This window comes from Lissotriton vulgaris, chromosome 5 (genome assembly GCF_964263255.1).
Source record: "Lissotriton vulgaris chromosome 5, aLisVul1.2, whole genome shotgun sequence".
Taxonomy (NCBI): domain Eukaryota; kingdom Metazoa; phylum Chordata; class Amphibia; order Caudata; family Salamandridae; genus Lissotriton; species Lissotriton vulgaris.
This window is the reverse complement of record NC_141693.1, coordinates 1,908,302,068-1,908,326,837: the sequence shown is the minus strand read 5'-3', so window position 1 is coordinate 1,908,326,837 and position 24,770 is coordinate 1,908,302,068. Positions and strand designations below refer to the sequence as shown.

Genomic DNA, 24,770 nt, shown 5'->3' with positions numbered 1-24,770 from the left:
TTTTATATATCTTTGCACTTTGCACTTAATCAATATGTGATAACCCTCTGATGGACTTTGATGTGACAAAAGGTCCACTTGTAGTGATGATACTAATCAAATTTTGATAAGAATTGAATATTAAGGTTGGCGAATGAAGGATTTTAAAAATTGTGGTATTCTTTTGAAAAAAAAAACCCTGACTTTTATATGTTCTTAAATGTTTTATTATATTTATTGGCTTTATTAAATTCTCTTAACTAGATATTTGGAATGGATCATGCATATGTACTAGAATGTCCCACCATGTGCACTAAAATCAATTGGCTGATAATGAGATAAATGGTAACAAGTTTTAACATGGTTTTTATGTAACTTGTATGGTTGGAATCGACCGAAATAAAGTTTGAATTTGAATTGTTATTTATGCTGGATACACAAAATACTCCAACATGCATATACATTATTCTTGCAAATGCTTTATCTAAATAATGAGACTGACTGCCAATCCTGATCAAAGTTTGTCTGCTTTAATGCCACAATTAAGTGACCTAAGCCATGATTATATGTAGTTATTGCAGTTGTTCCTAGGATTAAATGTTTGTTGAGATAATGAGGTTGACAGCTTTGGTGTCAGTATTAAGTGCTCTTACTCCAAGTTAAGTTCAATTGTCACATTTAGGGACAAGATAATATTTTTCAGATGTTATTTCGAGATTTAAATCTCCCTTTGTGAGGGACAAGAATGATTACGCAATCATTCGTTATATATTGGTAAATTGCTGCATAGTATTGAGTAGTGTGTGTGTGTGTAATAAATGTACATTTTCTTTTTTAAAAAAAAGCACAGACTGGATAAACATTTATTGAGCGTTATTATTGAGCATCTGTGAATGGTGATTACTAGCTCACACCACACCCTTGAGTAAAACTTGGACTGCTCTGCAAAGCTACACTATGAGAGTTAAGCGCTGCAATAGGGTGTTTGGTTCAAAGTGGAGGACAAATGAAGACCCATTACTTGTGCAGGCCACACAACTAATGACTCACTTTCCAAAAGTGATGAAGGATTGGATAAGGAGAAACAGACCTTTTCAAACAAAGGACATTCTTGAATCTTCATTCTTGGTGGCATAGGATGAGCAAATAGTAATATATATCATCAGACAAAAAAGACATTCTGGAATCCCGATTATCAGAAGCTGTCTGTAATTCAGGATTTTATTCTGACTTCCCTTCTTTGCACCGGTATTTTCTATATACTACTTGATTTTTGCTAATTTCTCATAGCCTTTAACAGAGGAAAAGGAGAAGAAATATTTCTTTTTGACTTGAGCAGATATACACCCTAGATATACTACATAAACTACATAAACATCAACAGAGATGTTCCAAAGTGCGACAAGTAAGAATTGTGAGAATCATGAGTTACCATCATTTGCACTCCTCTGACCTCGGTTTTAATGACCTTCTGAAAGAAACATGAGATTTGTCAAACAGAGATTTTAATGCTTGATTGCAAGGGAAGATGAGTAGACAGTTTTGAGTGGTACAATTGTTGAGGTTGTTGGTTGTGTCACTCCCATCCGGTCACTGGATTGATTTTCAAGATGCCAGCATTTCTCCCTTTTTCAAAGGAACCAGGATAGAAATATGGTAGAAGAATTTGACTGAAATTGCATCTGAATTTGAACAACAATGACTTTCCATTCACACTATAAAATGAAACTTTCCCCTCCTCATACTCCAGAAAGACACCAATAACCCTAGGCTTTTCTTTGGGAGTAATCTGGATATCTGGGGCACAGCCAGCCCAGTACTGATTATCATCTCTCAGGTACACCCTCCAGCAGCCTTCCTCAGGTGAGAGGTTGATATCTTTGGCCTTCCTGCTGATGGACTTTTCACAGACCCCTACATCCCAAGCTGGCATATCTCCAACATCCACCTCCCAGTAGTGTTTTCCTGTGTTGAACCCTTCACACCCTAGGATTAGGGGATAATAGATGAATCGTTTCAGACTGTTGTCCAGGTTCCTTCTCTTGTCTCCAATCCTCACGCTCTTCTGGTCTGTGGCAATGACCAGATTAGGATGAGCCGTGTCTGGATCAAGATGGATTTCCACTGGAAGAAAACAAAAAATGATAATTTGTCAAGATGATGAGGGAGGACATTTTTCTTTTTATTACCATTATCAATTGAAAATAAACAGGTCATTTCAAGTAAACAATTTGATGGAAAGAAAAACTAAAAAGTAGGAATGCTGGTATTTGTAGGAGGAATGTATTCTAAATTCTCTCTTAAAGATTTAACATTGGCACAGAATATAGTAAATGTGTATATATATCTAGCCAGCACTCGTTTACAAGCTGGTCTTAGTCTTCTGTAGGAATACTAAAATAATGTATTTGTTTAGGTACAGAAGATGTTGCTGTTTGTCAACCTCTACCTCTGCAATGTCAGGCCTTTTGAAACAGGGAGGCAGACACATTAATGTTCCCAAACATTGTCATATTCCATATAGATACCCTAATATAGGCTCAGGTAACATCATAACCCTTCACCTATAATCTCCCCTACATTACATACATAATGGTTCTTAGGGAATTATCTTTTACCTTGATACGTCACTGTACTCAGAACGCAAGATTTTCCCTGGTAAAAGCCTCATACATTATGCATGAGGATTCTTGGAAGCACAGCAGGACTGCCACCTCCTGTATAATATCTATGTACAAAGTTAATTCCTGACATCATCCTAAGTCCGACAAAGTAATACTGCAAGGTAGAACCCCTGGGGAGACCTATGGGTATATATACATCACATCTTGCTAAGACATGCAGAGGAGACCAGGATTTCCTGATCGACACAATGGCCAAAGACGCTGAAGTTCCTGCATGCAGACACTCCTGCTTGCAGTGGCCTTAACATTCCTTGTGGGTTGTCCAACCTGAGACCAGGATGGGGTCCCATAGTCTCTCAATCCAAGTAATGGGATTGACTTTATCCTAGAGGGATTCTTGGCTTAATACCTACACATGTGCTAGGTACATTTAGATACTTATAGTTAGGGAGGCATCGTAGGAGTACGCACTTTTATTATCATCTATTTTATATACTCATATGTATTCATGATCATTGCAAGATGGTAGAACTCTATCATCCTTTTACTTTCATAGTGCTTCTAATCATTTATATCTGTTACTGACTAGTGGTGGTTGCAGCTCATATTTTACTCTAGAATTAGGACTGTTCAATAAATGGTTATTGAAAAAACGTCCAGACCTTTTATTCTGTGTATCTCTCTGAAACAAAGTGAGCTCGAGTGACTGAGAGAAAGGTAGTATCCTGTTTCCACGGTCCTGAGGGATCAGGGTTGTCATGCTCGATGGTTGCCAGGAACTATTCTCTCCTTGGTAAGAGGAGATTCTAGTGGCAATGTGAGCTAGCTGATACAGAAGGTCAACACACCCGGTGGGGGTGTTCAGAATCAGTCTGACACCAATCCTACAGTCTATGTCGTCTGAACGCGCAGATTCTGTATAGGTTTTTATAGGAACCGCACAACAACATTTAAGACAGATAGTAGGGCTCATCAATGCAGAACAAATTGTGCATTACTACTTTCTCTGCAAAATACAGAGAACACTTTGAACAATTAGAATAATGTACTGGTTTACATTATGGAGAAACGTAAAGTACAAGGTAATGTGTATTATTAATCATGCCGGGCAGTTTCATACAGGTATTAGCATCAAAGACATATTTGATCGCACAATTTGTGTCTTGTAAACAGTTACATGGAGCTTATCCATGCATAGAATACTCGTAAAATACCATCGCATCCAAGCTGCAGTGATAATTATTTCATTGTGTCCCGATAAATCATTCCAAGGGTATTTGACCATAATATTATCTAGAGCCAAGCAGGAATGAATTTGAACTTTTTCACAAAGGAGGATTCTAATAATGCCATTTGGACAATCAGAGTATTTGTTCCTAGATTCAACAAGAAATCTATACTCTCTAATTAAACTATTTTTTATTTTCAATGCAACAGGATATTTTCTTGTGGTACACAGCAGTGGGCACAGATTTGTCACTGTAAACCTTTACAGTCTGCTATGTTTTTCCATTATATTCTTCTAGCCAGGTTCTTCATATACCTGACTCCTAAACGAGAAGCTGCTGCCTTCTCCACATTCTTGTCTCTTATCTCAAACATATTTTAAGAAACCTAGAAATCCAACAACAGGTGTTTTTGTTAGATCAAACATTTATTGCGAGACCTTTCCGTTTGGTGGTATTAGGAAAAGGTGCCTAGCAGACAGTGCACTGATATCTCAGTAAGGCTGAGAAGTACAGCATCATTTACAAATACCAGGAGTTGCACTAGTTTCTACTTAAGACCTTTTCAACATGTGAGACATAGGAGGACATATTGATGAAGTTAACCTTCCCAATATTTGAGTCTTGCAGGAGGATATATTGCAAGAATATGCCTACAAACGTTTTAGACCTATAGCAGGGTAGGCAGACATCCACAGTATGTGAACAGAGCATAGGACCGACTAAGAGATTGCAAGAAAAATCGGAGAATGTATTTAAAGTTTTTGTTTTCTCCGTTTCTGAAACAGGTATCCCGAAATGGTGATAAATTACCATTTCAGTGACTGATAGACAACAAAGGCTCATTGAAGGAGTTGCCTTCCAATTTCCAAGACTGGTGTAAGGGTCCATTGATATGCTAGCTGGTCGATATTTTCCAGATGGGATGGATGAGACAGGTTTGCAAGGCATGCTAAGACATCAATGCTTGAAATACACAGGAGGATCTTATCCATCTGCTAGATATAATGATTATCTTAATTTTAAAATTACATTGTGAGTACGCCCATCTCAAATTCAGAAAGGATCACAGCCTATTTGGGAACTGGCTGTTTCTTAGCTTCTGGTCCTGGCACTTCCAGTCCTAAAAAAACAACTCATTTATTCACTTTAAAAGCACTCCTAAGACAAACAGTACGTACATTATATGACTTGAAAATTTGGAATTCCAGCTGGTCTTTTCCCTTTCTGGCTAAGGATGGAGCCATCCTACAGGGAAGAAGTTCACCCTTGAATTTAGTTTCACCTCGAGCTTGCCTCTGTACTTTGTACAACATTTTTTAACAATTTAGCTGCCTAGCACCAACACAGACACCCTTGCGTCATAGTGCAACGGTGCCTTCCTTGCGGAGAATAATTTTTCATGTGCAGGAAGGTGTCCTTTTCTGCGCATAAACTTTGTAACTCGTACTTCTTTAATGATTGTTTTCAGGCAGGAAGAGAGACCTTCCTGCACATGAACCATAACTTGTAACAATTTGCTGTTTCTATGTGTGCTGCAGGATGCAGGATGCATACGGGTGAACCAATAGTAAGTATCAGGTGGGAATAAAGTGGTTTTGTTGAATGCAACAGGTCTTGCAGACAGCGCATGTGCACTGCCTAGGCTCGACCAAAAAAGAAGGAAGCCAGAACAAACAGGGAAAAAAAGAAGAAAGGGAAAGAAAAATAAAGGGAATGGAAAAAGAAGAGATTAAATACAAGTAAGACAAATAAAAAGGATTACGATAACAGAGGAATACATATTGGGAGCTCAATTTGAAGTTATTAAAAAAATTGATGAAAACTAGTAAAAAATGTGAAAAGTAAATAATTCAAAACAATTTCACTTAGAAATAATACATTTTAATTAATGAGGTACATGTTACATAGTCACATTAAATCACAGCAACCCCTTACCATTCCCTACCTAGAGCTGTAAATTCACTTGGGTGATTTAATTTTCTTGGAAACAATAGAGAAGACATTTTAAAGTAAAGCATTTCTTTCAAGGTACTAGTGACTGATGCCCATTTAAAATGTAAACATTAGCATTCCTACAGTGGTTTGTGACATAACCAACCCCTTCCTTCGCCCCCAGAGTAATTATTTTGTCTAGGGAGTGACCAAACTGAAGATGAACTTAATAGTTGACCAAGGTCTTGTGTATACTTACCTCCAAAACTCAAGCAAAACTTAGGGCCTAATACATATCTGGGCAGCATGTATACTCCATTTCAACAAAAATGGAGTATGCATACTATAAGATAATGGTCCCCCCCACAGTGGAGACTACTCCATCTCTAAAGTGATTATTCTGCTCTGATGGCCCTGTGGATTAAGGGCCATCAGAGGTAGACTTAAAATTTTCTTTTTTTTTCTTTTCGGTGCAGGGCTGCGTTATGTTGGTGGTTCCTCGCAATGCTTTAAGAAATGACCATCTGCTTTGTCATTATTTCTAAATTTAGTGGTTTGTTCCTCCCTCAGCGTGTCAGAGTAATATACTTCATTCACCTGGCGGAGAAGCATGCTGTCTGCCAGATTATAAATCTGGCCCTTAGTCGTTATAAAAATTGTGGGCACAAACAGATAGGAAGGAGATTCTGAAAATATACGTAGCACAATGCAACATTTGCCACAGTGTGTAACTTTCAGCTTCTCATATTATTTGGTAGGAAAAACTGCTAAAACATATTTAGAAACCCAGCAACAGCATTCATTTGATGGCCAGGGATCTCTAGATTTGCAGAAAAGGATTGTCTTCTCCTACTAAAATTATGTTCCCATGTTTTACAATCTGTTTATCTTCTCAAGCAATTGCAGATGACAAACACTCCCAACACTCTGCAAAGCCTGCATCTGTGAATGTCTATCATCCAAACACAACCTTTCTGACTGCTGAGATTTGTGGGGTAGGGTTTCCAAGGTTGCCAGGAGCTAATCTGCAAAGTCCATTTATGACTGTGATTGTTTATTAAAATATTGAAAGTGTTCCTGTAAGCTCTGGACAACTGAGGTCACAAGATGGAAGAGCATTTGTGTGGATGCATATGGTTATTGGAAGATGGATAATTCCAATAAGCAAGAAGACCTTGACGTCAAGCCAGCCCAACACAGGTTTGTGGACATTTACTTGACCCTCATGGGGAAGAACTTGGCCAAAAACATTGTACACAAAGTGATTTCTGTATATATGCTAACCACAAGAGCATAGACAGCAGACCCTGTTTATACTGCTCTCTGTGCCACCTGGCATCTTTAATACCCAGCAGCCAAGGGTAGAGGGCCATGAAGGATAGTTTCACTCCTTCTATCATTCCGACATGCCATGCGTCTCACTTCTCCTATTGACAGTCACACCTTTCAGCATCTTAATCACCAATCACTTCTGCACTATACTTTGACATTACCTGAGCCTAAATAAATCTCAAACTAGAAATCCGAACACTGGTGCCTCTGTTTTTTCCCCGAGCACCAGTTTCATTACACAAGGACACATTCAATTTTGTTAGGCACAGAGAGATTAAGTGATTTGCCCAGTATCACAGGATGTTGAGCTCCATTGCCGAGACTCAAACCCAGTTCCCCAGATTTTAGGTTGACTGCCCTAACCGTTAAACCACATCCTCTACCAAATTAATCTTGGACTCTACCTCCAAGGGTGTGGATAGGTTCAAGAAAGAAAATGATGTCACACAGGGGTGGCACTTACATGCAGATCTATTGTCAGTTCAGGGGAAGAACGAAGGAGATGTGGACTCACACGGTGTGTGGAATCTATTTTGTTTAAATCTTCCAGGTCTAGTATGATGCCCGTGGATACCCTAAAGGTATAGAAGCTTCAGTTAGCTACATTAGCAACGAAAAATAGCATTACATAAGTAACTTCTTCATCTAAACCAGAAATACCCACATCCACAGATGAAAAGAACTGTTATCCTCTGATAGTTTGTTTCCAGTAATTTGGGGTGTCTTCAACAACAAAGCCAGAAGTGAGATACATGGAAGTGATCTTGTATTCCAGTCTTTGTCTCGTTCCTCAATTCAACTAAGTCATGAAAAGTGCCTTTTACATGAATAAGAACCTACAATCAATTTCTCTCATCTACGATTGCAAAAGAAACTTAAGGTGGCAACATGCCTAGGTTGATCAATTATTGACATTGCAAACAGACTCTTTCAGAGTTTCATTTTCTTTACTGAGAAGTCTACAAAGAATTTAAAATATTATGTAATTCATGTGTTCAGGTACACGTCAGATGTTTTAGATCTTCTTCACGCATACACACATATATACATATGAAGAGACATTGCATTGGGTGCATATTAAGCCTCATCACCTGTATCCTGGTTGCACCTCTGCCTCCTTGTCATTGCCTTTCATATGTAAATTAATCTTTCATTTTATATTTACCATTATGTGGTCCTGCAAGCTACCTCTTGTATGTTAATTAAAGAGAAGTTGTTTTCATATACTCATAAGTTGCCACACTCTTACCCTTCAAAATGTAGTTTGAACCACCCCAGAAGTTCCTGCAAAATAAAGGTGGACCTCCATTAGAATCGAAACAGGGAAAGAAGATTGTTTTAAATGTATAGTCTATTGATGATGATAAAATGCCAGAGGGAAGAAGAAAGAACATTTGTTTACATTTACTGGGATCAGAAGGGCAAGGAATGTTTAGATAATTTCCCAAAGTCAAAGCACCAGAAGGGGAAGATGACTTTGAGGTGACTACGATGAGGTTGGAGGAACATTTCAAGATTACTATTAGTAAGACCTTGAGCATTATCATTTTTATACATGTCAACATAGAGAAAATTAGAGCTTCAATGACTTTCTCACTTCTTTGAAACGTTTATTTTAAAAAAAGCAGTTTAGGAACTACAACTGATTTACTGATCAGAGATGGTCAGTAGTAACAATGCGTGCATTAAACAAACACCTTGGAATTAGGGGATCCCTCATTGAAAGATGTAATTAAAACCCAAAATCCAATGGAATAATCCATTCCTTAGATCTAGGAGGTCAAAGATAACAATTTGAAAAGGAGTATGAAGTTTGCTACACTTGTGCCTCACCAACAAAATTATCTTTTGCAAGTCTTACAAAATGATTCAAAGTTGAGCTGCTACAGATGTTGCAGCAACACTGGTGCAGCTAATTACAATGGGTTTCCATCCTTCATTAAAGAATGTGGTTCATGTAAACGGCAAGAACATTTCCAAGAGTGTGCTGTGAAGGCGGCAGAAGTAAGAAAGCAAAAATGGTAAATTTTTAGAGGATGTGACCTCAGAAAGAGGTGATGAAGGACACACAGTCTATTAAGGGATGTTTCTGATCGGGCAGTACTCTGATGACACCAATACGGAGAGGCCCTCCATCCCGTCCATATCCACACTTACAAGTTTAAGATTCGACTTGACATTTAACGGTGCACTCTGGCTCACCATTTAATATTATATCAAGAGAAACCTTTGATTCCTTGTTCTCCACAAAAGTACAGCAGCATCTGGAGCCCAACGTCAGAGCTTTGACTTAAGATGGATATAGGATTAACTTTCTGGGGTACTTTGTATCCCCAGCTAAATTCAAAGCGATGATAGCATAAATAAAGTTTTATGTGGCAAAAAGAAGCATATGCATACTACAATTGAGAGATCAAAGACACCTCAAAATTTCCCTGAATCTATGTGCTTTGGACCCCATGATAAAGGTCACAGAAGAGGAGTTGGGTTCTCAGATTATTCACTTGTTTACTGCAGTCTTCAACGCAAAGATTTGCAAATTAAAGGCATTTGCCAAGGTATAAAACTCAGGAGGGCTGCCACCCTGATGAAGCAGAAATTAGGGCATTTCTCTTCAAGTGTTTGGAAGGACTTATAAAACTTGTTGAAGAGGCTACAAAAATTTGACATTATAGAGGAAACTGAGTTCTCAGATTGGATATTACCAGTAGTATTGATAAAGGAAGCTAATGCAATAAGAGGGACTGTGTGTGAATCTCAGGGCCCTGAACACCATCATCATAGTGGACAGTCACCCTCTACTCAAAATAAAAGTACTGTTATCTATGCTGAATGGAGCCACTGTACTTTCAACTCCTGATCTTCGCAGTGCCTACTATTGAATTGAAATAGCAGAAACTTTTACTGCATTTGTGACTCCATTTTGGGTCTTCAAGTATAAACATATGCTGTTTGGTCTTGCATCCATGTTTCAGCGCGTGATGTTCCAAACGTGAAATGCTTTTAAGATGACGTGTTAGTCTTCACAAGGAGTACAAATGAACAATTAAAAATGTTACAGGAAAACTGTACCAGACTGTCAAAAGAAGGTCTTGCTTTGAGAGCAGAAAAGTGCAAGCTCTTTTCTTGTTTTGAGGGCAGACAAGTGCAAGCTCTTCCGACCACAAGTGGGTTATCTTAGACACACTGACACAGTGGAGACCCCAAAGTATTCCTTGTGCTATGCGTATGTTTCTGCACCAGATGATAAAGACAAACTAATATCTTTTGAAGGACTTTGCAAAACCTACAGCAGATACGTAAAGATATGTCCTTCTCAAATAGAGCCGTTAAGAAAAGACTTCGGAATTGTATGAGCTGTTGAATAGAAAGAGGTTTGGCCTAGCACCAGGGCCGGACTGGGACCCGAAACCGGCCCTGGCAAAGTGCTCGGCCGGCCCCCCCTCCCCCCGGGGGTTGGGGGGTGCGACCACGCTCTTTGCTAGGGCCGGTTTTCGGCCGATTTTGTTACAGTGCCGTTTTTGCAGCTATGCTGCAAAAAACGACCCTGTAACAAAACCGGCCCCCACCCTCGCGGCCGACCGGGGGATTGCCCGGTGCCTGCAACGGCCAGTCCGGGCCTGCCTAGCACTACAACCAATGACCAGTGGTAAACATTCTGCCACGCCTACCGTTTGGGTGGGAGTCCTTTCCCATAGCAAATGGACTGTTGCCTATGCATCAAAACCTCTAAGTGAAGCAGACACAGCACTCTGTAATAGAAAGAATTACTTTTTTGGGGAAAAAATATAAGAAACAAAATATAGTGATTCAAAAATATTATGTCAAGAATATCAGGATATCAAAAATATTGCTAACAGAAATATCGAAGGTAAAAATATTGTTTTCAGTCTTGTTTTTTAGCCATTTGAACTCCTGAAATGAATTTGGCATGGGTTTCCAAGGTACAACGATAAACGGGATATACACCAAGTGTGAGGGGGCTTTTAGTACCTTAATTTGTGTAAGAGCATGTACAGTAATGCCATTATGAAAACTGTATCATAATACTCTAGTATAACACTGGTATATGCATTACGTTTAGCCCTGATGAAGTCCTAGGGGTATCTGCCAGTAACGATGAAACACATGTTCGCTAAGGATAAAGGAAGAAGATGATATAAAATACAACACCTGCAGACAAGACAAATAACCATCTTCTTATTATCAATTCTGATTGTTTTTGTACAAAACTGTAACTGATTTGAATGGCGTGTGCTCCAAACCTGCAAATACAAAAATACTTGTTTTGGTGATTAAAAAATGTTTAAACTTTACACTTCCTTTTGCCTTTCCAGAAAACTTTGCATGTACTATGGCTATTGATTTATTGAAACATCTAATGTCTTTTCACAGGGAATAGATGGTGGGGGCAATAGGCTAACTTCCCCAATCACTGAAGTTCAGGTAATTTTTGCCAAGGTGAACAGATCTCTCAGGGTGTATGAGGGCCACCTGAATGGATTAAGAAACAAATGGCTATGCGTGAAAACTAAAGAACACTTTCTGAAAGGCATCTGGTTGTGTCTGGAGGTGAGCTCTGAGGTCAGGCTGAACATTTGAGGGCCTGCTAGAGCTGTGTATAAGGACACACTCAGAGTCTCTAAGGATTGGCTAGATAGTGTTAGGGTGTGATGAGGATTAATGAAGAGCAGCTGGGTGTCTCTCAAGGAAATGTGGAGGGATTTTAGAGATCATCAACAATCTCTCAGGGCTAATCCAGAGATTTTTAGGTGTAGCTGAATGAAGGGGCAGTCTAATGGTCCCTGAGGGCCTATGTATTCTAAGGGTACGCTGGAGGAATCTCAGGTCACACCAAGTCTTAAGAGAAGGCTGAGGGACAGCTGGACATATCAAATGGTCAAATAAAAGTGTCTAGAGTGCAGGCTGACAGACCTCTCCTGGGATCTATGATGATTGGTATGGAGGTCTTTTACGAGAGTGAGGATGTGTAATGGCTGCCGAGTGCATCTGCAGGCAGGCTGGCAATGACTAAAAGTAGGCTGAGGGAAATAGGGTGGAATCTAAACACCAGCTGTAGCTGTCTGAAGGTAGTCCAAAGGCATGGCACAGTATGGGTGTCGCCTTGAGGTCTATAAGAGGATGCTCTCATTGATGGATGATTTAGAGAATTTGTGAGGGGAAGGCAGGAGTGATTCATGGCCGACTTAATATTTCCCCTGCTTGATTGGGGTTGGTGATGTTTTGTAAGTGATGCTCGGGGCAATGGGAATTTGAGTGTCATCCAGGGAACGTTGAAGGGCCAACTAGGTGTATCTGACAGAAATCTGAGAGCTAACAAGAATACAAAACACTCTTGTAGGCTTATCTGGAAGTAACCAAAGGTGATTTGGAGATCACTGACCCTCTGTGTAGCCGGCTTTGGCTGTCTGGAAGCTGGCTAAAGGCCTCCATGGATTAGCTAGTTGCATCTGAATGTGAGGTAAGGGTGACTGATAGTTGGTAGGGGGAATCTGATGGCCAGCCAAGGGTTTCTGACACTTTCTGAGGATCTCAAAGGGTCTATACAAATTAAATTAGTATCTCTAAAGGCCAGCTAGGAAAGAGTAAAAACAGTGTTGGGTGACAGAAGGCACCTATGTGTTTTTTAACATCTGAGGGGATGCTGACAATGTTTAAGGACAAGCCTCTGTCTGAAAATGAGCTTTTACAAGGAGCGCGAAACCATCATTTTCTTGCATGCACAGCACCTCTGTAGTCCCATATCTGTGAATAATTTCCAGATTTAGGAGTACAGAAAGAGTTGTCTTTCAACATACCCGAGACTGTGCTGACAAGCAGTATGTCACAAAGGAACACATGTTGCTGAAAATGTATCTCTGAGCTGGGCTCTCCTCAAGCCTAGGCCACTTTTACTGTCACTTTCCACCAGCTAGATGGATGGCTAACCTGTTGCCTGGAAGCTCTCCAGCATCTCCTCTGAAGGATGCTTTTGATTCACCATCAATGTGCCGTTCCTAAGCTAAATAACTTGTCATTGAATTTTTTTAGTAAAAAACGTTCTTTTAATTTGGATTTTCCGTGTGCAATTTACATCTCCAGTACATTCATGATTTTCCTAATCTGATTACTTGTCTTCTCATTTTCTATTGATTGTCAGTTGCTCGGTTTGATATGGCTCATTATACATACAAAAACTCCCAATGTAGGTAGAGGGCTACCCATTCTGTAAGCTAAACAACACCGTTTTAGCTTTCAAGCTCTAAAATCTCGAACATTAAAGCAGGTTAATGGAGAAATTAGATTTCCCCATTTCTCAGTCCTAAAGTTTTCCTCGGTGGCAGCATGTTTGAGACATTTACTTGAATAGAGAAGATCTGACGCTTGGTTTTGGTTTGGCATATTTATGTGTGACACCCGTCAGCCAGTTCTGTTTCATTTTTGATTTTCTTTTTTGCCAAAAGCACTTTGCATGCTACCAATTTGGCTTGTGTTTGCAGGATCTTCTCTGCAGACTTTCTTCATACCTGAAGGTATGTCAAAGTGCTGCTTTGTGGTGTACTTTGCAATGCTGGTGGGGTCATACCAGTCAACTACCAGTAGTATAGTAGGTCACAGTAGATATACTTCTGCAGCGGTTATCGGTGCTGTCCTAAGAATTTTTCGGGGTGGAAGGCAAGACCTATTTTGAGGCTCCACTAGTCGGAAGAATTTTAAATGTATTAACTTTTTTTCCAATGATCTTGATGTGAAACAATATTGAATGCATGTTAAACTGTCAGGAAGAAGGGCAGTTAAACACTCAACCTGCCCAGCACTTGTCAGCCAAATCGTACCAACAGAAAGCATAAACAAGCATTTATGAAACCATCTCTTATTCTGCTTGGATCTGGATTTATTTGGCTTGTAATAACAATGTTATTCAGTAAGGTGCCTGTTCCTTACACTGTTAACAAGGTGTGAACTAGTGCGTAATAATAAAATAAGACGTATGTGCTTAGCGCTTAAAAATTGTAGCTTTAATTACCATCTATTCATAATAACAAAAAAAAACATTTTCATAATTGGTTTCTCATTGCAGCAGAGAAATACAAATAACTGCTTTAAGGATTTTCACTATGACATATTCTGGCGTTATTCCTTTCTCTGCGTTGCCCCTCTGCTCTCATTGTTTGCTTACGCGTCTCTGGCCAGGCCTCTCGCTCTGCTGAGGAAGAGAAATCATTGGGAACAGGAGACAAGATAAGGACAGAGGTAAAAATAGCAATATGGCTGCTAGCTAGAGAAAAGTAAATAATGCAAGGTAATGATGTTAGAATTGCTGGTGGTTTATGGTCTCACGTCTAGATTGCCAACTTTTGGAGCTCAAAACCAAGGTCGTGCCTCGAGGTCGCGTCCACATCCTGTGAGTCTGGGCAAATCACTTAATCTCCCCGTGCCTGAATGTGTCCTTGTGTAACGTAACCGATGCTCATGTAAAGCGCTTCGGCTCAAGTTTACGCTATATAAATCTGCATTAAAAAAAAAAAATGATGATGCATGGCACGCGCCTAAGCCTTATTAAAGATGCCCACTAATTGTCATCCATTTGTGCCATGGTATAAAACATGGTACAAAAGGGGGTGGTGATGGACGGAGCATCTGAATCAATCAAACACTCACACCCAGTCAAATTATCTGGGTTTAACCCATCACCGTTCTTTAGCCCACTCTGCCACCCCAGTTCAGACATGGCTATATGCAAATCAGTCTGACCCTGTGCCTCATGGGAACAGTCCAGCCCGAACTGCCAAGCCATGTCTTCCCTGGACCGGAAACTAGCTTCCGAGGACCGGTTTCTGGCATTCCAGCTGTCTTCAGCACGGCTTATTTATTTATTTAATGCCATTTATAGAGCGCGTACAATTACCCTTAGGCGTCTCGGCGCTAAAATTGCATTAAGGTTTCACCCTGGAGGGAAATGCGGAGATGAAAATCACTGATTGAACAGCCAAGTCTTCAGGTTTTTTCTGAACTGAAGAAGAGTGGGACTAGTTCTGATGTGGATAGGCAGAGTGTTCCAGAGTCTAGGGGCCGCAGTTGAGAAGCGGCGATCGCCCCAGGTGATGGTTTAACCCATCACCGTTCTTTAGCCCACTCTGCCACCCCAGTTCAGACATGGCTATATGCAAATCAGTCTGACCCTGTGCCTCATGGGAACAGTCCAGCCCGAACTGCCAAGCCATGTCTTCCCTGGACCGGAAACTAGCTTCCGAGGACCGGTTTCTGGCATTCCAGCTGTCTTCAGCACGGCTTATTTATTTATTTAATGCCATTTATAGAGCGCGTACAATTACCCTTAGGCGTCTCGGCGCTAAAATTGCATTAAGGTTTCACCCTGGAGGGAAATGCGGAGATGAAAATCACTGATTGAACAGCCAAGTCTTCAGGTTTTTTCTGAACTGAAGAAGAGTGGGACTAGTTCTTATGTGGATAGGCAGAGTGTTCCAGAGTCTAGGGGCCGCAGTTGAGAAGCGGCGATCGCCCCAGGAAGCTGTTCGACTGCGTTGTATCACCAGTTGATTAAGAGAGGTAGATCTGAGCGTTCTCGGGGGGTTGTAGGGGATCAGTTGCTCTCTAAGGAATCTGGGTCCTAGTTTCTGGAGCGATTTAAAGACAATACACAGCGCTTTAAATTTAACCCGGTTGTGAATGGACAACCAGTGGTATTGTTTAAGCGTGTCCGAGATGGGAGCAAATCTGGGTTTTTTTGAAAGCACTCGGGCGGCGGCATTCTGCACTGTCTGTAGTTTTCTAATGACTCTGTTCTGGGCATTGAGCAGCAGACCGTTACAGTAGTCCAATGAGGACAACACTAGTGAAGAAACCAGTGTTTTTGCTGCTGATTCTGGTAAGTATGGAGTGATTTTTCTTACCATTCGCAACTTAAAGTGAGCATTGGCAGCCACCTTATTCGCGTGTGCCATAAAGTTGAGCTGGTTGTCAAAAGTGACACCCAAGTTTCTAACTTTGGCCGTGGGGCAGGGAGGAGCACCCATGGCCGCTGGCCACCAAGTTGCCGACCAGGCCGGGGAGAGATTGCCGAAGATAACCACCTCCGTTTTATCGGAATTGAGTTTCAGGCAGTTTCTTGCCATCCACTCACCTATGGCAATCATCCCGTCTTGAAATCTCTCCGCCATTTCCTGTCCGTCTCCCTTTATGGCCAGAACCAACTGGGTGTCGTCTGCGTATGAGGTCAGGCCCATCCCGTATGCTTTGATGACACTGGCGAGGTCCGACACATATATGTTAAATAGTGTCGGACTCAGGGATGAGCCTTGTGGGACCCCACACGGTAACGACAGGTCGGCCGACTGGAAGGGACCCATTGTAACCGCCTGAGTTCTGTTGGTCAGGAACGAGGCCAGAAGGTCTCTAGCAGTGGACTGAATGCCCATCCTCTCGACACGGTCGACCAGAATCTTGTGGTCGACCGTGTCGAAAGCAGCCGACAGGTCAAGGAGGACTAATACAGCAGTACCTCCTTGGTCACGAATGATTCTTATGTCGTCAGCTGCTTTGATGAGGGCGGTTTCCGTGCCGTGGTATTTGCGGAAGCCGAACTGGGTATCATCCAGCAGGTGGTTGTTCTCAATATAGGCTGATAACTGCTGGTTCATAGCCTTTTCTATGACCTTTGCTAGAAAAGGGAGACTAGCAATGGGACGATAGTTCTTCAGTTCACTTTTATCCAGCCCAGGTTTTTTAAGCAGAGGTTTAATAAGTGTATTTTTCAGGGAGTCAGGGTAGGTACCAGATGCTAGAATAATGTTACAGAGGATGGTTATGATGGGGATAACTGAGTCTGATACTGTGGCTAGTACAGAAGAGGGGCACGGATCCAAGGCTGATCCTGCTTTAATCGTATTAAAAATGCTTGTGACTTGATCAATGGTGAGGGCATTGAAAGAGGTCATAGTAGTACTAGTTGGATTAATCAAAGAGGTGATCAGGGAGGTGGAAGCACTACTATGAACCTGATCCCGGTTAAATGCTTGATAGATATCATTGACTTTAGTGAAGAAAAAGTCTGACAAGGCATCACATAATATTTGTGATGGGGGTGGGTTGAGGTCTGGAGCATTTCCGGCAAGGGTTTTTGCAACATTATAAAGCTGTTTGCTAGAGTTTTTAGCAGCTTCTATATGGCGAGTGTAGTAATCCTTTTTTGCAGTTATAATCATTAATTTATAAGTAGCAAGGGCTTTCATATAAATGTCCTTGCTTTCAGTGTCGTAAGTTCTTCGCCATTGTCGTTCCTTGTTCCTGGTGAGTTGTTTTTGGTCTTTTAATTATTTCGTGTACCACTGAGCTTTGGGCGTGTTTCTGTTTTTGGAAATTGATTTGGTGGGTGCCAACTGAGTAGAGGCTTCACCAAGCCATTTTTGGAATTGATTGGTAGCAGTCGCTGGATCGGTGGATAGTTCCGGGGTTGAAGTATTAAGAAGTAGCATTAAATCGTTAGGATCAATGTCCTTCCAAACTCTAAAAGTGCCTTCTGTTGCAGGGTTCACTGTTTTCCTCTGCGGGCCTTTAATGGTAAGTTCGCTAAAAATGACAGAATGATCTGTCCAGGTCATAGGGAGAACAGAAGTGATGGACAGTCCTTCCACATTTGTGAAGATTCCATCCAGCGTGTGGCCTGCCTGGTGGGTAGGGGTAGTAACCAGCTGTTTAAGGCCCATCAAGTCAAGATCAGATATGAGGGTTGTGGTGTCCCTGTCACTGTGAAGCTCTAAGTGAAAATTAAAATCACCTAGTATAGTGGTGGATCCTTCTGTTGCTATAGATTCGGTAATGTTGGTAAGATTTGCGAGAAACGCAGATCTAGTGCCTGGGGGTCTATATATCAAAGTTCCCTTAAAATTGTACGTGGGGGCCATTTTGATGTCAAAATGCATGGCTTCGCATGCTTTGATGGGAATAGGTACGCAACGGGTTTGGTATTGGTCTCTGGCAATGATGGCTATTCCACCTCCTTTTCCCTTGGGCCTGTCCTGCCGATAGGCACTATAGCCTGGAGGAACTGCCGTAACATAGTCAGGTGCAGATGCTTCGTCAGACCAGGTTTCTGTAATATAAAGTATATCTAAGTTGAAATCACTAATCAGATCGGCTATGTCCTGGCAGTGCTTGCTCAGTGAACGCGCATTGACAAGCGCCATGGAAATGTGTGTGTCTGCCTCCGTAGCTCGAGTTTTGCTATACAACGAGGGGGTAATGAGCATGGGCGGGGAGTTGCAGTGAGGACACCGTGTGTGAGATGCCGACAGTGTGAGCGAGACATCAAATTTGGTACATAGTGGAGCGTAAGAAGGGCACAGCTCCCTAAGCTTGCTGCGAGAGTAAGAAATGCGAGAAACAGGGGTCGTGGCCCTGGGCCCGGTCCCGGCGCGGACGGGCGCAGACGGGCCCGCCTTCGGCGCGCCACCGGCGCGCCCGCTGCGCCCGCCCGCTACGCGGACAGGCGATGGTGTTGCTTTTGTACATAAGTTGGGCGGGGCGTGAGGAGGGTGGGAGGGGCGCCGAGCTCTCGGCCAGCCTTCCCAAAGCAAGATGGCGGCCAATTTCGATTCCAAGCTTCCCTGCGCCTGACTAGAGCGGCGCTAAGGGAAGGCAGTTCGATACTAGGCGAGGTGATGTAGTCTCAGAGAGACAATATCATAAAAACGAAGCAATTAAAATATACACAAGCGTTAAAAGCAATAAATTGTCTCAGTCGTTTTTACCATTCAGATATACATGTAAGGTGCAAGGGAGCACAATGAGACCTCCGGCTTCCGCCTCAGAGGGAAAACTAGTAGCAATTACCAGCGTTACTGAAAAGAGGAGGTTTAAATACACTGGGAGGGCGGGAGGGGCGCCGAGCTCTCGGCCAGCCTTCCCAAAGCAAGATGGCGGCCAATTTCGATTCCAAGCTTCCCTGCGCCTGACTAGAGCGGCGCTAAGGGAAGGCAGTTCGATACTAGGCGAGGTGATGTAGTCTCAGAGAGACAATATCATAAAAACGAAGCAATTAAAATATACACAAGCGTTAAAAGCAATAAATTGTCTCAGTCGTTTTTACCATTCAGATATACATGTAAGGTGCAAGGGAGCACAATGAGACCTCCGGCTTCCGCCTCAGAGGGAAAACTAGTAGCAATTACATGCTTGCTTGAATCCAGTGGCAAAGTGAGCAAGGGACTCATGTCTGAACATACCCTGCCACACTTATGGCGGCCAAAAGCGGTACAAAAGGGGGTGGTGATGGACGGAGCATCTGAATCAATCAAACACTCACACCCAGTCAAAAGTTCTGGGTTTAATCCATCACCGTTCTTTAGCCCACTCTGCAACCCCAGTTCAGACATGGCTATATGCAAATCAGTCTGACCCTGTGCCTCATGGTATAAAACACATCATGACTGTGTTATATGATCTCAGTGTAATGGGAATCAATTTACGCAGAATAAAAGGTTTTCTTGGTAAATGGTGAGCTCTTTATCAGTAAAACCTTATTTTTCCTGGAGCACCGACCATCCTCGCACTCCATCTACAGATTTGTGAATTCTAATTGTTGTAAAGAGAATACTCTACTGTAAAGAAGACTCTCGATGCGGAAGTAAGTAGTAGTAGTCTTTATTCTGTCACCCACTCTCCAGACTGCCTGAGGGATCTGAACATTCCAAAGCAGACTCCACTGGAACACACCACCAGGTAAGGGTACAGGGGGGTGTGCAGAATGTACCACTATATTTACTTGAAGGTGTAAGTAGATCACAACACATATCCCTTCGCTAATGAAGGGGAACCAAAATGGAAAAACAGGGGGTGGGACCACGGGCCGGGGGGGAGGACAGGGGAGCAGGAAGGAACCAGGGCAAAACATTCCCAGGGTTCCGGGCGGGGACCCTTAGACGTACAAGCAACAAGGAGGGCGGGGAGGAGGAACGGGTAGGTCCAAAGGACCTGTGGAAAACAACCTAAAGAGATACAAAAGAAGGATGAGCCTGTAACGGGGTTTTACAAAGGTGCACCTAAAAGACTGCACAACTCAATGGCTCACAACGCCACTGGAGAAGTGTGGCTCAATGATTAGAGCGGCAGACCCTGATGCGGAGGTCTAGCCCGGGACCAGGGTTTAATTCCCCGCCTCGGCGGGTCTCGGGCTCAAAAATTCCACGGACCTGATAATTCTTGCCTCGGTGCCTATTTCAATCATGGAGTCCCGCTCTGCAACTCTGGGCAATAGCTTGCTTAATCTCCACAATGGCCCCCACAACCCTAAGGATGCCTAGCCTCCACCTTGGGGGTGCCCAGGAGTGGACGCCTCACAGGGAAAGCCAGGATGGGTTCCACAGCGGTATTCGTACAAGCGCCTTGAGACCCTTGCGGGTGAGTACTGCGCTATACAAGTATCAATTTACATTTAATTTACATTTACTGCATGAACCTGAAAAGAGAAAACCGATGGATCTGCTCGTAATACAACCTTACACTTGTCATACCTGTGGAAAAGAAAGGCTAGCGGAAATTACTTCCATATACCAGAATCACCTGTGATGATGCGTCAGGCCACACTTCCCCTGTGCACATGCACCGTCCTACAAGGGAAAGGGTCTAAGGCAGGGGTCTCGAAACCGGTCCTGGAGGGCCGGATCCATGCCAGATGTTTTAGATATCCCCATTGAGATACATGTAGTTATTTTAAAATTCTGGCATGGATCCGGCCCTCCAGGACAGGTTTGAAGACCCCTGGTCTAAGGTATAAGGAGAACAGCGAAACCCGGCTACCGGGGAAAGCTAGGATAAAGGATCACCAACCCACCCTAGAACACAAACTTGGGATTACATTTGTCTTCATTGTGCACCACCTTTACCTGATTCATCTCTCCTTCTTTGCACACTCTAGCAAAGTTGCCCTTCTTGTTGCATTTAATGCAAGTTGAATTGCGTGCGGTGCAATGAATGCTGTTGGCAAGGTCATTATTGCTCCCACACCTGAAACACTTCAACCCCTCCGTAACACTGATAGGTTTCTCCATTTTTACTTCCTTGGACCTAATCTTAGGAACTTCTCCATCTCTGAACTCTTCAAGGTCACTACTTTTAATTTTGTTCACCCCACTGACAGGTTCTTTAGGTAGATTCATTTCTAGGATACATTTTGCCGTGTGTTCAATAGATTGGGCCATGGCAATGTCTTCCCTCAACGATGGATTCTGTGCCAACAATTTCTCTTTTATACGAAAGTTGTGTGTACACCTCACCAGCTGATCCCTGATGAGGGAGTCATTCAAATCTCCAAATTCACATAATTGGGTAAGACCCCGGAGGGCGGCTACGTAGTTGGTAACTGATTCATGCTTACCCTATACCCGTGAAAAGAACTTGTGCCGCTCAAGTACCACATTAACTTTGTCCCCAAAGTGGGATTCTAGCTTCAACATGGTGATCCTAAACACATCTAAGTCCAACTCATCATCCTCTAATTCTGGATTGGGGAGGGTGTCATAGATTTTTCTTCCCTGAACTCCCAGGTTATGGAGTAACACACGCTGTTTGCGTAGAGCTGAACACTTTTCACCCCTATAGCTATGAGATAGGAATCAAATAAGTTGATCCAGTCTTTCCAATGTATATCTGGATCCCCTATCTCATTCAAAAAGGAGGGGGGTGGGTTCATGGATGATGCCGCTATGGGACAGGAATACCAAAGCTTAACAAAGATTTCAAAGGTGGCAGGGGACAGGGAGGTAGGGATACCCTGGTTAAGGTACTGGCCAAGGTAACCTGTAGGTAGAGTTCTGAAGCACAGTAAGGTAGGCAGGTCCCAGGGAGGTTCCCACTAACTCTGAAATGTACGGAGGCACAAATTGCTCCTATGAAGAAAAATAGAACTATCCACCTGCTGCAGCAAGGACCTGGAGTACCTAGGTGTCACCACTTCCTGCCGTGTGTATATTTTGCCGCAATTGCAAGGTATACATAATACAATGGAACAGAGAGTTTAATTTTGTGCAACACAACCAACTATGACCTGGTGCATACACATAACTATAGGTAACCCTTTGCCATAGCAGATCACATAAAGCGCACAAACATCACAAAGCTTCCACCCAATATATGAAACTGTGCATATAGTGGAACCTGTTGATGAAGCGAGCTTCAGAAAATATTTTATTCTAGCTCGCGATGTCATACTCTCATAACTTGAATTAATATATTAATGAGTGTTTGCATTATTTGTTTAATTAAACCAATTTAGAATAAGATTCCACGTCATTATACAGGACTAATGTGCTTTGTGTTGCATTTGCAAGTCTGTTTTGTAACACATAACTAATATTGTTTTGTTTGTCATGTTTGTCCTATTGTCCTTGTCACTATTAATATGCAGCTGATCATTCATGGTATGTGCTTTATTATATGTGCTTTCATGTTTGCCCTATGTTGTGATTGTCTGTCTGTGTATTATTTAATCATCTTTTTATTCTTTCAGAAACCTCAAGCTGGACTCTATGAAGAATGGTAGATATTAAATGTGCTGCTTTATTTGTGTGCTTCTGCTAGGTGACTTATACTAATGGGTTAACATTAGCTATGTAGGTTGGAAACAGAATGACTTTCATTACCTGAATTAATTATTGTTTTGTGTTTGTTTAAATAATAGTTTTCTAGAAAGTGACGTGAGCTAAAAGTGGCGCAGTGACACAAGCAAAAGTGGCGCAGAAAAAGCCTGTTGATGTTAAGCCACAGGAGAACATTTATTTTGAAAAAGGATGACAAGCTTATTAACTTTTATTATGAAAAGCTTTGAATATGAACTGCTAAAGACAATTCTGTGGAGAGGTTTGGTTGTGCCACGGAAAGCTCAGAACAGACAGGCTCAAGGTTGAAAGGAAGAGACGTGACAGATTTTGTATTGCTTGAACATCTTTGCTACAAAATGTAGCAGACTAAGGAACTGTCACCAGGACTCTATGCATGAACAATGGCTCTGTGTAAAAGCCTGGTCTCGTGGTGGAAGATGTCACAGTTTACTGTGGCGTGAGGTGATTCAGCCAATGGGGAGCCAGAACTCAGCTGATGGAATGTGAAAAATAGTTAGCTCAGCTTAATTTAGTGTATAAGAATAGGCTCTTGCAGCAAATGTTTGGCTTACGCTTCTTGATTCCAGAGGGACGTGTTCTGCTGTCCGATGATTACACGTAAGGAAATGTAACTTTTTAAGACTTTGTTTTCAGGCGATGAGGGTAGAGACAGAGAGTTAGTTAGGATTTGGAAATGCTCTTTTCACTTATTTCTGCTAATGAATAATACTTTCTTGAATTAAGCTCTCTTTATAAATGCTGAATAAAACTTTCTTATGACTTTTCCTAATGCTTGCTTAATAAAGTTCCAAACCTAAGTTTTTCTGAATATGTTTGAATAAACTTTTAAAATGACAAGCTGGTCTTGTTTATTGTAGTTACATTCAAAAATAACTTATCAGATCCATTCGCCTCATGATTCAGCTGCTCTGTTATTTCTATGGGCCTGGTATTGATTGGTAAGTATGGTGGTAGATAGTGACATCATTTATGCAGAATTTTAGTAAGAGCGCTGGATCAATTTTGGTAGCTTCGTACGGTTATATGTTATGTTATGTTATGTTACTATTTGTTTTGTAGAGCGCTCAGCTGCTCCAAAGAGCGTCCCGGCGCTAAAGATCATCACACCAAAATACCAGCAACTAACATAACTTCATAACGGCACCATGATTAACCAGAACAGCAATTACAGGACAAAAAGATAAGTTTTAAGTCCCTTCCTAAAAACAGAGAGATCGGTATATGTTGTTTTTGACATGCATTTTACATATATGTTGGTATATACATAGGATCAATGTTTAACATATGTTGAGTTTTTGATTTTTGTCAGATTGTTATATGTAGTCTTAAGGAGTTTTTCCAGCAGTGTGAAAAATTCCTGGTTTGCCATGGCAAGGTAGTGTGACTAGAAAAGTTACACAGTGCATTTGTCTGTTTCAAAATTGTGGTATAGAATATATCATGTGCTGTGGACGTACAACACAATTTTAGGGACCTTAGATGTGCATTGTTGAATGTATAGTGAGGATTGCCTATGAAATTGTAGCATTAAGCAGAGGGACCTGGTGAGCCTGTTTTAAAACTTTCTGTGAAGAGAGTAGTAGGATTTATCCAAGCTTGAGAGAAGGGTGAGATAGTGACGTCTATTCTTATCAACGCCTGACGTTTTCTGTGGTTGGTTCAAGCCCTGCCAAGAATTCGTTTGTGTATGATCAGGGTTTTCTTGTTTAAAAGTGCGTGAATGATTTGTAATATCAATTGGGTTAAATTTTGAATTGCTAAATGTATTTGCATTCAATTGGAGATACAATTGGTTATTACCTGTTAGAAGGGTAGGGTAAGAATTACTCTATTGGCAATTGAAACTATTCTGTGAGAATAGCGTCGTCTATTCCACGCTGAGAATACTTGAATGAATGTGTAAAACTATCTCTTTGTTTAGAGAAGCAGACAAATGGTTTCCTTTATGTAGTTACTAATTGAGTTTTTAAAAAGTAATAGGAAAGCGTTTTTAAAGCCTTCAGGGTAAAGTAAAAGCATTGTGAAGTGCTTCGCGC

General features: G+C 41.7%; 1 protein-coding gene across 2 annotated transcripts in view; it reads right to left on the bottom strand.

Annotated features, from left to right (window-relative positions):
• Positions 1 to 1,416: 1,416 nt before the first annotated feature.
• LOC147717694 (E3 ubiquitin-protein ligase TRIM39-like) overlaps positions 1,417 to 24,770 on the bottom strand; it is a 138,716-nt gene continuing 115,362 nt past the window's right edge. Inside the window, exon 7 of one of the 2 annotated variants that reach the window (XM_086924482.1) lies at positions 1,417 to 2,103. In XM_086924482.1, coding sequence (XP_086780608.1) covers positions 1,556 to 2,103 — 548 coding nt within the window. In that variant the 3' untranslated portion in view covers positions 1,417 to 1,555. The remainder of the gene's footprint in view (positions 2,104 to 24,770) is intronic. The other variant, XM_086924483.1, reaches the window with a different exon arrangement.